The sequence below is a fragment of the Phoenix dactylifera genome, chromosome 10 (genome assembly GCF_009389715.1).
Source record: "Phoenix dactylifera cultivar Barhee BC4 chromosome 10, palm_55x_up_171113_PBpolish2nd_filt_p, whole genome shotgun sequence".
In the NCBI taxonomy this organism is placed as follows: domain Eukaryota; kingdom Viridiplantae; phylum Streptophyta; class Magnoliopsida; order Arecales; family Arecaceae; genus Phoenix; species Phoenix dactylifera.
The window spans coordinates 8,436,559-8,448,395 of record NC_052401.1 but is presented as its reverse complement, the minus strand read 5'-3'; the positions used below and the strand labels follow the sequence as shown (position 1 = coordinate 8,448,395).

The window sequence follows — 11,837 nt, the reverse complement described above, 5'->3', positions numbered from 1 at the left end:
AGCTCTCAAGAAAAGTTAGAAGAAAGCCACACCTCATTGGCCCAAGATTCAAGTTCAAAGGCTTCAATTTAGAAGAGCAAGTTTTAAGAAAAAATTCAAAGGAAAGGCACTCGAGTCGACTCCTACAGTTCCGAGTCGACTCCAAGGAGCAACAGACAGCCGGACAGAAAGATTCAGAACCTGTCAACAAGTCGACTCCTGAAGAGCGCGAGTCGACTCCGATGCTTGCCGAGTCGACTCCTAAGGAAGCAAGAGTCGACTCCCAGAGAAATACAAGGCAGAAAAGTCAGAGAACAGTTTTCGGGTCTGAGATTCGAGTCGACTCCAGTGGAACGCGAGTCGACTCCGATAGGTGGCAAGTCGACTCCAAAGAAAGCATGAGTCGACTCTCAGCGGAACACAAAGAAAAAGTCAGAGAGCATTTTTGGGACTCTGAGATTCGAGTCGACTCCCGCAGTACGCGAGTCGACTCCGAGACTCCGCGATCATCAACAGAAAGAAGATCAAGTTACTGCCTCTGAGATTCGAGTCGACTCCCAGACATCTCGAGTCGACTCCAAGACAGCTTCACATCAAAAGGCAGAAGACCAAGTTTCGGAAACTGAGAGCCGAGTCGACTCCGAGGAAATTCGAGTCGACTCCAAGACAGTTCGAGTCGACTCCAAGATAGATCGAGTCGACTCCAAGACAGTTCGAGTCGACTCCAAGGCAGCGCGACCCCAAAAGACAGAAGACTATTTTTTGGATATTGAGGGCCGAGTCGACTCCGAGACAGTTCGAGTCGACTCCGAGACAGCACGAGCCAAAAGACAGAAGCTCGGGAGTTCGGACTCTGAGCACCGAGTCGACTCCCAGAATTTTCGAGTCGACTCGAGTAAGCAAAGTTGAAAAATGCATCCATGGATTCCTTGGGATGAGCCGACTCCAAAAGTGCAAGGTCAGCTCCAGATTTTGGCGAGTCGACTCCGGGTTAAGTCGAGTCGACTCCCAGTCGAGAAGACCACTTTAATTCAAATCTGGAACAGTTGCCGAGCCGACTCCAGAAAAGCATGAGTCGACTCCTGCTACAGCCGAGTCGACTCCAGATCGCGCGAGTCGACTCCGATCCCAACGGATACATTGTCAGAATGTGCAGACGAATCATAACGGCTCTATTTTTGTCTCTAACGGCTAGTTTTTGTTTCCACGCCACCAAAAGCTATAAAATCAAGAGGAGAGCTAGGGGAGAAGGTATGGAAGTGGGAGAGAACATTTAGGAAAAAGATTCCAAAGAGATTACACGGAAAATCTCCCATAAGCACAAAGGGCCATTCAAAGTAAAATAGAGAGAAGAAGAGCATCCAAGTGAATCCCAAAGCTTCCTCTCCATCCGTGTGCTGCCTCGGTGATCTTCTACTTTGGGCAAAATCAGAAGAGGGTCAAGTAAAGAAGAAGCCGAGTTCCTCCATCTACAAATTTGTTTGAGGACTTCTTTCCTTTACTTTACTTGTTTATATTTGCTATATTCGCTTATTTGAGAAGCTTGTACTTGATTTAAACTCTTGCTCTAAATATCTTGTAACTTGATTCAATCAAGGGATTGAATCAAGGGGTTAAGGTTTGTTGGTGAGCCAAAGGGAAAAACCAACGTTGTAAGGTTGTGGTTGGTGAGCCTTTGGGAAAACCAACTGGGTTGATTGTGAACCCGGAAAACAATCGTTGTAAGGTTGTGGTTGGTGAGCCTTTGGGAAAACCAACTGGGTTGGATTGTGAGCCCGTGAAAACAATCGGGTGGTTCTAGTCGGTGAGCCTGGGAAAACCGACCGAGTTCGTTGTGACCTCGTAAAACAACAAGTTGGGTTGTGAGCTTGTAAAACAACCGGTTGTAATCTGTAGGATTATAGTGAAATTCCCAAGAGGTCTTGGGGAGTGGATGTAGGTGCTGGGGTGCACCGAACCACTATATGTTTGTTGTGTTTGTGATGCTTTTTGTCATTGTCTATCTTGCTCACTTACTTACCTAGATAAATTGCATGCTTAACTCTTATCCGCGCATCCTTTAGTTGCAAGCATATTAAATTTACTTAATCAAGTCTCATTCGATAAATCAACCTATTGCTAAGTTTAAATTCCACTGTGCAACTATACAACTTAGCATAATTAATTGAAAAGTGTTAGAAGTAGCTTAAAAGTTTTATAAGACCCAATTCACCCCCCCTCTTGGGTTGTATCTACTGGGCAACAGAGTTATATGAGGTGATGGGCATGGTGCACTACTATAGGGTGAACAAGGTGTACGGTATAATCTCTTATTATTGTCGTAGTCATTGCTTCCATAAATCTTAATGGTATTGAAGAAAAAAAAATTGATGGTTAGCTCATTCTTTGTTTGAACTGTTGAGATATCTACAACTTAACTTTTTTTTTAATTTCTTTGATCACAGTAACATCTCTTCGATTGACAGCCAAAGCTTACGGATTCAAGAATACTCAACATTGCATTTTGAAGTATTAGAATGTATACAATTATAAGCTTAGATGAATTTAAAGAAAATAGATGTTCTTATGAATGGATAAAAGCAAGCTCGCCTTTCAGTAGCTGCCAGCCTTGAAAACAAACCAGCTTTGTTTTCTGATGTGTATCAAACCTGCTATTGGTAAACATATTGGGACTCCAAATGGTGGGACCATTGTGGTTCCCTTGCTATCTAGGTTGCTCACCTACATGGTTTGATTTAGTTAGTTGCAGTCTTTTCTTAGATGGGTGGCTACAGAGGCAAGGTGGGAGAGTAGAAGCAAAGCTTGATGAATGAAAGGTTTTGCTTTGCTATCATTAATCTGAAATGGGAGATGAGACGGCTTGTTTTAATCGCCGATTACTGCATGAAGCTTGAAGTCACAGTACGTAGTAGTTGAGCTAATGCATCTCAAATTTGAAACAAGAGAATGGATGAAGGAATTTTTTTTTCTTTTTATTTGATGTGGGGATACTCAGATTTTACTTCATTTATCTGTTAAAATGAAAGGTTAGGACCAAATCATCAGCTAAAACACAACATCTGAACTCAACTAGTAGGGAATCTAGTTATTAAAACAACCCCAAAGAAGCACTTAGAGTTCCCAACCCCAAAACAAGCACTTGGAATTGCCTCGCAAGGAAAATGAGCGGATTAGGCCAACCTGTCAGCACTTTAAGTCCTCCCGCTATAAAACTACTGCTCTTTAGTTATGTTCATCCAAGGATTGAGCTTAAAAAGTGAACCTGAACACAACACAAACCCAGCTTGAACTCAATCCAGTTTAGCCAATTACACAACCCAATCAGTTTATCCAATCCAGTTTATATTCTCTTATATATATTTATAGACGGAGAGGGGGAGAGGGAGAGAGAGAGATGGACGGACTTAGCTATGCTCAAGTGGATCTTCATTTAGATGGTCGGGTTTATATTGGACTATGAGGATCCACATCGATAACCCAAGTAGTTGGATGTGATCTACTACCTCTAAATTACTTACATACAAAAAATTATGTTATTTGAAAATCTTTAGCCTATATATCAAGTGATAAAAAATATATATATATAGTTTTATATTATCCAAATTTTATTTTTTTTGACAACTTGATGCATAGTCTGAAAGTCTCCAATGTATAAATAATTTAGAGCTAGTAAATCATATCTAATTGTTCAGACCATCAATATATGACTTTCATTATCCAATATAAATCTGATCGGATCAGAGTGAAGATTCATTTGTATATAGCCAAGTCTAGCTAACTGCATTGTTAACTCTATTGTGTTATAGAATTGCAAAGGTACACCTAAATAAGACTCCAATCAATATCTTATTAACCTAACAAAAAATGTTGAAAACTTGCCACCAATCTCAAGTTACATATACAACTGGCCTAACCCCATTAATTTGATCCAACCCACCTAACCCTAAGACTAAACTAATCTATCTGGTTATAGCTTTGGGCTGGGCTCAATTTGAGAAGTCTCAACCTATGTCGGGTTGGGAGATATTGGAAACTAGCATATAACCTATGCAATATATGGAATATATTTTTTCTTCTCTTTTCCAACTATATATATATCAAGCAGTTGCATCTTTAACTCTACTATGTGATATAATTGTAAAAGGTTTGCATAAATTACGTAAGAGTTAATCCTCAGGGCTAGAGCCCTCACATCACTTAAGGCCGTCATGCTCATGCATGAAGTTGAGGGAGAAATGGGCTACGAATGGGCTAGGCTGGCCTAAAGAAACAAAATTTAACATGACCTATGGAAAAGTGCCCAGCCCCAAGTCTTCTGGCCCAAAGATTACAAGCCCAAAATCGGGCTTAGACTTGGAAAGAACCCTCGAACCTGATCCAGGCCAGGCCACATTTTTTTTGGTATACGAGTTTAGTTTAATATATAATTTATCCTATTTTATTACCCTGTCGGCTAGCTTTATCTAAGCTCACAAAAGTGAGGAGCATGATTGGATTAAAACACTTAAAAAAAAATAAATATTACAATGCCACATGTTTATACCATACAATATGAAACTGTGAGGAGTCCAGATTCATTGCTACCCATCAGTGATCTTACCGCTTCTAATTGCTTTACAAATTAAAAATAAATTAATTTAGTGAAAAAAAGGCGCAACATTTTATTTGGTACCATTAACAAAATAACATTGCATGTTTTTTATTTATGAAAATAAGAAAACAAATTCAATACAAAAGACACATTCCGCTTTTTGTCATCTTTGTCACTAGATACTGCTTATTGTTTGCCACTGCAGTTGATTACATAAGTATAAATTGTTGTTATTATTCATACTGCCTTCATTCCTAATTAGCTTTATTCGTGGTCATCGTTGCAGCTGCCGCATATTGTTACCATAATTACAAAAAATACTATTTCATGGTATGCCAATTATTGATATTACTATAATGGCTGCCATACCATTGTTTTTCAAGGATGCCACATATTTTGTTTTGGCATCTATCTAACATAATATAATTCTTATTTTATTTTTAGCAAACATAAAATAAGAATTATTAAGTATAAAACCAAGAAATGAAAACAGAAATTAAAAAATACTATCAAACACAAGTTTGAGTTAGTGGTGCCAAAGGGTTAAAAAGGCAAAAAATAAAAGATGGGGAGAGATAGAGAGAGAGAGAACAAAGGCGCCTTCAAGTACTCTTCAAATTCATTTTGTCATTCTCATCCTAGAGCGCACACAGAGCCCTATAAAGATAGGAATAACAGTTGTACAGAAAAATAATAGAACCTTCTTTTGCTAGAGGTAAGAAGAATAGATACGGCAATAGCTAGGGTGCTATAAGTAATCTAAAGTAATTTACGCAAACTTAATTGATACTTACTTCTATTACTCTCCACTCCCTAGTGGCTTGTTTCCAAAGTGTAGTAAACAATTAGTACTATCCTTGGAATCCTTGTATCCCATTCATAACCCAATCCAATCTAACATAACTCAACTCAAATATGATTCTATCATCAATAGTAAATAGTTTTGAAGCTCTAATTCATACCTAACTTGTGCTAAATCCAACTCGAAGAATTCAAATCCAATCTAAATCGAAAGTTTCCGAGCTTACACCTAAACCAGGCATTAGGATCGGGTGAGTTTGTGCTAGCCCAAGAAGGAAACAAAATAGACCACATTGGATAGACATGGAGGATAAATGGTTTGTCCAGACTGTGGGCCCCTCCTAAGCCGGTGGGCACGGACCAATGGGCTAGTTTTAATCGTTGGACAGACGTGAACGGCAAATGGTCTGCCGAAACTAGGGATGGCCGCCCCACAAGGACAAAGCGGCGGGCTCTCTCACGAGTATATGAGTCTGCAAGCGAGGCGAGAGGCCGTCACGATCCCGAGTACGAAACTGAACGTGATTTCAGGATTAAAATTCTCCGAGGGGAGAAAAAGGTGCCACTTTTGCATGCAGAGTGCTGTCTTCTTCTTCGTCCTCTATTGTTTCTTCTTTCCAATTTACTTACGATTTCGGTTTGTTCTTCTGTTTCAGCTTTGTTTCTGTTTAAAGATTTTAAGTGGGGTTTTTCGGGTCGGATTTTCCCCTTTTTTTGTATTTTTTGATTTTTTTTTTTGATTTTTGAGTAGGTTTGTTAGATCGGAGCAATGGAGGGTTCTGGTAAGAGAATTCTGATGACCTCCAATGGAGATGAGATCTCAAAGGGCATCGCGTTCCATCTGGCCAAGTGTGGTTGCAGGTATGAGTGCAAAACTCTAATCTTTTTTCCTGGATTCTGTTCTGCTCTTAGCCTATTCCATTTAGCAGACCTTCTTGTGAAAGTTTATTCTATACCCTCAATATGATATGTTATATATAATTTTCTTTACTAAATTTCTTTTCCGTGTATTTGTTTTAATTTTTTTAATTTAAACTAAATATTTGCTTCTCATAATGTGTTGTTTAGGTTAGTTTTGATGGGTGATGAAGATGTCCTTCAGAGCATGGTGGGGGAGATTACAAGTTCCTTGAAGGGGATTGATCCATTTGAAGTGGTTGGATTAAATATGGAGGAAGAGAACGAAGTGGTTTTTGATGTCGCTGTGGGTAAAGCTTGGAAATCCTTAGGGGAGATCGATGCTTTCATTAATTGTTACACCTTTGAAGGTATATGCTTTTGATTGAGAAAAGTAACATCAATCTAATTCTTGCTGAACTGTAATCGAATTTTTCATACACCTACTTGGATGCTATAGCTTTAAAGTATTGCATAATTTTGAATTTTAATTGAAATGCTGATTCTTGTATACTGTTGATATCTCGTTGTCATGAAAATGCTTGTAGCTTTCTTGTTGATCAATTAATGAGGTTTTTCATCGTCTAAAAGAGGAGGAAACATAATGAAGGTGCAGACAGTAATAAAATAGATAAGTTTCAACCACTGTCGCTCGTATAGCGTATCCATCAGGTTTTACCTCATCCAATATGGAACTTTATGTGATTTATGTTGCATCATACTGGACGATGTGGTCCTCTACTGACTGGGCCAGACCAAGACATATCTAATACATACTTCATGCTTTTCTCCTCATATAATTAAGATACCTGTTTCCAGAAATTGTTCACAGTTTGTCGATACTTAGGTTTTAATACCTACCTATTAGCAATACAACTATATCTACTCTGTGTGCTTTACCAATTAAAAACTAAAGGAAAACCTTGTTTCTGCATGTTTGAGAATAGTTCCAGATCAGAACAATCAATAGATAAGTTTTCAATGGCACTAGGTTTTCTAGCATTAGAATTTAGATATATCGAGATTTCCAAGTAGTCAAGCCCGATAATATCAGTTCTTCCCCAAGTGCACCTACCAGTTCATTCGTATAACCTTTTATTAGGAGAACCTTGCTTACTTCACATATCTTGATGCCATGCCTATGTGGTTGAGCTTGCTCTGCTAATTGATCCTTGTCATCCATGGTCTTTATGCAAATATATATTTTATGACATGTTAAATGATTGAATTGTTCATGATATATGTAATACTTTTTGAGGAAACATGATATGTGAAATACTAGAATGTGTAGAGGGGCATCCAAAGAGGCTCATTTGAAGGGCTTGGAAACAAAGTCCATAATGTTTTATGAGGCATGGTGCTGGGGCAATGAAGAGGTCAATATGCTAGATGAGTGTCATAGAGATGAAATTAGGACAGACATATGGTGAAACTATAAAGCATGGAAGGGGGAGATGTGTCCAATAAATGAGCTGTAGCTGTTGAATAATTGAGCAAAGTGAGAGGGAAACTGATTGTGTTGATACGGGCATATGCGGCAAAGTTCTAAAGGAATGTGGTAGAGATAAGTAATTGGATCTGTATTTTTTTTTTCAGTAAAAAAAGGAGACAGGAGGGAACTAGGCTCAAAAGATTTCACTAAGCAAATGAAATCAAAGACAAAAGGATTGGATTTGTCAGTAATGGTCAAAAACATGGGAACCTAAAAAGCTTGGAGGGAAGTTGTAATGCCTTCGAGAAGCTTCCAGTAAAATTGGTTGGCAAAAAATGGTTTCACATGGCTGGCTCCAACTAGTTGAACAAATTTGGATGATACCATTTATCTTGCTTTATATTCTTTTGTGCTATTTTTACAGAGTTGTTGATTTTCTCTCAAGTTTAAACATTCACTATTTTTATTATGCTATTGATTGGTGTAGATCTAGCAAAATCATGATAAGTTTGATTTAGTTTGCTCAAAAAGATAAGTTTGATCAGGTAGAAGAAAGATTAAGGTTCTTTATCATAATTTAGCTAAACTCTGAAGTTTATATTGAAAACAGAAAACTCGCTGGAGTATTTTCTTAGCTCAATATATGCAGTGAACAACTTCATTTAATGTGAAAGACAATTTTCCTTGATAGCTTCTAGGACTCTCAGGATCAGCATTTCTAGTTATACTTTTGCTACGTGGCTGTTGTTTATCAAGTTAACTCTTTTAATACGTGTTGTTGGGGTGTCCAAGATCACTTGTGTTCTGTAAAATGTATATTTCTCAAATAGTTGACTAAATTTTGTTTTTCTGAAGCAGGGAAGATTCAAGAGCCTCTACTTGTGTCTGAAGCTGAATATAAAAAGATAATAAAAGTTAATGTTATGGCCCCATGGTTCCTGCTCAAGGCCATTGCTAAAAGAATGAAGGATTCTGAGTTAGGAGGGTCCATAATATTTCTGACTTCAATTATGGGTGCAGAAAGAGGGTTGTATCCTGGTGCTGCTGCCCTTGGTTCGAGCATGGCTGCTGTACAACAGTTAATTCGGGTATTTGCTCCTGCTTTTATACTAGTGCGATTCCTTCCTTGATATATGAATATTTTCATCATTATATAGTTGTTCTAGAACTAAACAGATTTAATCAAATTTTTTTTTGAGGAAATACAATAAGAATTTGCTTGTTTTGCTGATTTTTGAGCACGCTATATGTTGCACAAGTAGCAAATAACTGACCCTCTTGCCTTCTTTCATGGGTAGGTTGTTCCTTTTATTCACCTCCTTCTTGGACTATTTTACGAGGGTCTATATTCCATAATTACTTTCTGGCACCCATTTTCTCATTCTAATCATGGGGCCTTACAGTTGTCTCCTGTACACAACATCTAGCATTTTGGTTAGTGAATTTGCCTCGTATCCTTGCTACCACTTGACTATTTGGGAGAAGTGTCACAAGTAATCCTAGGCTCCTTATAATGTATGTGGAGTTCAGTTTTGGTCAATCTTTTGTCCTTTTACACATAATACGGGTCTATTTGTTTATCTGCTTCAGACATATAGACATTTTATCTACATGGCTTCAAGTAAGTCATATTTTGGCTATAAACATTCAATTATTAAACATAGGCATAGAATAGGTACCCTATGAAACTCAGAAGCCTGCCTGTAAAAAGAAGATCTTTACCTGTTCAAATGCTCAGTGATGGAAATCATTCGTATAGCTGGCTATACTAGCATCCTTAAGCACAGTAGGGGGACTATAATTTGATTTAAATCTTTTTTCTAAAAATATGTCCCATTATTAGCTTCCAAACAATATGCTTAAATGTTTTAAAGTTTCTATGCAGTGCACACTGAATAAAATTGTTAAAATTGAGGAAGTTTCTTAGTGATTCTTCAGCCTATGTTATCTCTGAACTGTAGCTCCTCTAGTTATTCCGAAAGAAATCTACTCCTAGAGAAGGGTATTATAGATAATTGGGGTAAGTCACTGGATTGTGGAAAGAGAATAAAATTCTACTGTGGTAAATCTATATCAGTTGATGGATCATGCAATGCTCCAAGGGATATTGGAATGGCAAGGTGAGGCTGGTGAATGTGACATCTGATTGCTGAGAAACTCTCATGACTTGAGCTGCTCTGAGGACTGCTGCAAGCCCTCTCGCAGCTGAAACAGAGGAGTTCACCATAAAAAGAAGCTGAAACAGAGGTCTTTTGCGGACTCAACCATGTTGTCATAAGGGGATCTAGGGACTACAAGTCCTAACATATGGTCAAGAACTATACAACATCTGAAGAATGGGATGGTTGACATAAGGACAAGGATTCCAGAGACAACTTGAGATCTCAACTTGAGTCTCAGCAGATTTTTCACATACCCAGACAAGGAAGCCAGCAAACTGACCAAGAGACTAATAGTGCTGCTGATTTGAGCTTGTTTAACGAGATTGTGGGACTTATTAAACCCCTCATCTTGGGGCCAATTCAATAAGGATGTATTGATTGATGAATAGAAATGTCCCGGGGCCTCATATTACCAGTAAGGGGGAAAAGGAGAAGTCACGCAATCCTATTTGCATCTTGTACCTAATTGTGGCTGGGAGAACTTATTCCATGGCCTTTAAACTTCATTAACCATTTTTACCATTATATCCTTCCATCTAGTTAATACAAATTATGCATAGCTTTAAAGTAGGGCCTTAAATCTTAGGGCATGTAAAGCAATTCAGTAGTGGATATATTGTATCAATATGCTTAGGCCTTAATTTTTTTTTTTCTGGGCCTACCTTAATTTTGCTAAATGAAGTTTGCATGAACTGAATCAGTGACAGTGAGTGTTTTTTTTTTTTTTCCGCTGCATCACAATCACGATGGATCTCAATGCCACAGTTCTAAACCGAGCACCTTTTTTTATTGAGCTTACGGATCCCTGCTAGTAATAGACAAGTCATGCATAATTACTAGTTGAGAATTTTTGAGAAGTTTCTATCCAATTGACATGTGGATGATAAAACTAGCTGCTTGAATTTTCTTCTGCTTTGTATTTATGTATTCATACAACTGGGTTTATGTGAAGAGATATCAGTGCAGCAACTGTATTCTCTCCGAGCTGGGATGACCGTCAGTAAATCTATGAATGTTTATTTACTTGCATCCTCTTATATTTCTGTTTATTTTCTTCCATTGGTTTACCAAAGTTCATTTCCTGTAACTGTTTTAATTATCTCCTGCAGGCATCAGCAATGGAGCTTGGCAAGTATAAGATAAGAGTTAATGGCGTTGCCCGTGGCTTGCACTTGGGTGACAAGTATCCTGTGTCAGAAGGCATAGAGAAGGCCAAGAAGTTGACCACAATGGTGATGCCGCTGCGGAGATGGCTTGACCCCAAAAACGATCTAGTTTCGACTATGATCTATTTGATCAGTGATGATTCTCGCTACATGACTGGCACCACCGTCTTTGTTGATGGTGCCCAGTCCATTGTGAGGCCTCGAATGCGATCTTATATTTAGTAGAAACCCAGCGAAGTGATATCTTCGTTTGCTCTAAATCTAGCACACCATATCCAATGATGAATAATATTGCAAGAAGTATAGAAACAATGAGTTTTCATACTACGTGGATCCCATATATTGTGATCAGCCTGAGATATGGTCTATGGTTAAATCTGTGCAAAAGATGGCTTTTTACATGCCTATTGTGCCATTTCAAGCTCCCGGTGTGATAGGGACTGTTACATGTATTATTTGGACATGGTTTGTCGAAATAAAAATTTTGAGAAAATAGTTTTATGGTTTTAGTTTCCCTCAAAATATACCTTGACGAGTTACAGACTTATTATTTGTCTATGCCTCTTAACTCTTGTAGTTATGACTCCTGTTGTTTGCGATATTTCTAACTGCAGCATACAAAATTCAAAATATCCTTTTGTGCAGTAAGTACTCTTCTTTAATTTCTCTTTTTATTCATGAGCAATCCAGTTGACTTAAATCTCGCAATATAGTATCGAAGAACATTTCTTTGGAGACAGGCTCGGCAAGCTCATCAGGGAGAGTATTATACCATAAACAAGTATGTTTGCTACTACTGTAAACAGATC

The 11,837-nt window shown here is 38.2% G+C and overlaps 1 protein-coding gene across 4 annotated transcripts; it reads left to right on the top strand.

Annotated features, from left to right (window-relative positions):
* Nucleotides 1-5,793: 5,793 nt before the first annotated feature.
* Nucleotides 5,794-11,537, top strand: LOC103720274 (levodione reductase). 4 transcript variants are annotated; one of them, XM_039130979.1, is made up of 6 exons: nt 5,857-5,930; nt 6,028-6,052; nt 6,123-6,232; nt 6,440-6,639; nt 8,559-8,788; nt 10,972-11,537. In XM_039130979.1, exons 3-6 carry the CDS (start codon nt 6,141-6,143, stop codon nt 11,248-11,250), a joined length of 801 nt encoding a protein of 266 aa, XP_038986907.1. In that variant the 5' UTR covers nt 5,857-5,930; nt 6,028-6,052; nt 6,123-6,140; the 3' UTR covers nt 11,251-11,537. The 4 variants fall into 4 exon arrangements, with proteins under 4 accessions (XP_008808111.1, XP_038986907.1, XP_008808112.1 ...); XM_008809889.4 differs by lacking the exon at nt 6,028-6,052 and having other exon boundaries at nt 5,794-5,930; XM_008809890.4 differs by lacking the exon at nt 6,028-6,052 and having other exon boundaries at nt 5,863-6,008.
* The last annotated feature ends 300 nt before the right edge of the window (nt 11,538-11,837 follow it).

Bases quoted from the DNA above. Each gene is read 5' to 3' on its own strand.
- LOC103720274 (XM_008809889.4), top strand. From the start codon at position 6,141: ATGGAGGGTTCTGGTAAGAGAATTCTGATGACCTCCAATGGAGATGAG. The intron at 6,640-8,558 runs GTATATGCTTTT...TTTCTGAAGCAG, and splicing joins TAATTGTTACACCTTTGAAG to GGAAGATTCAAGAGCCTCTA. The intron at 8,789-10,971 runs GTATTTGCTCCT...TATCTCCTGCAG, and splicing joins CTGTACAACAGTTAATTCGG to GCATCAGCAATGGAGCTTGG.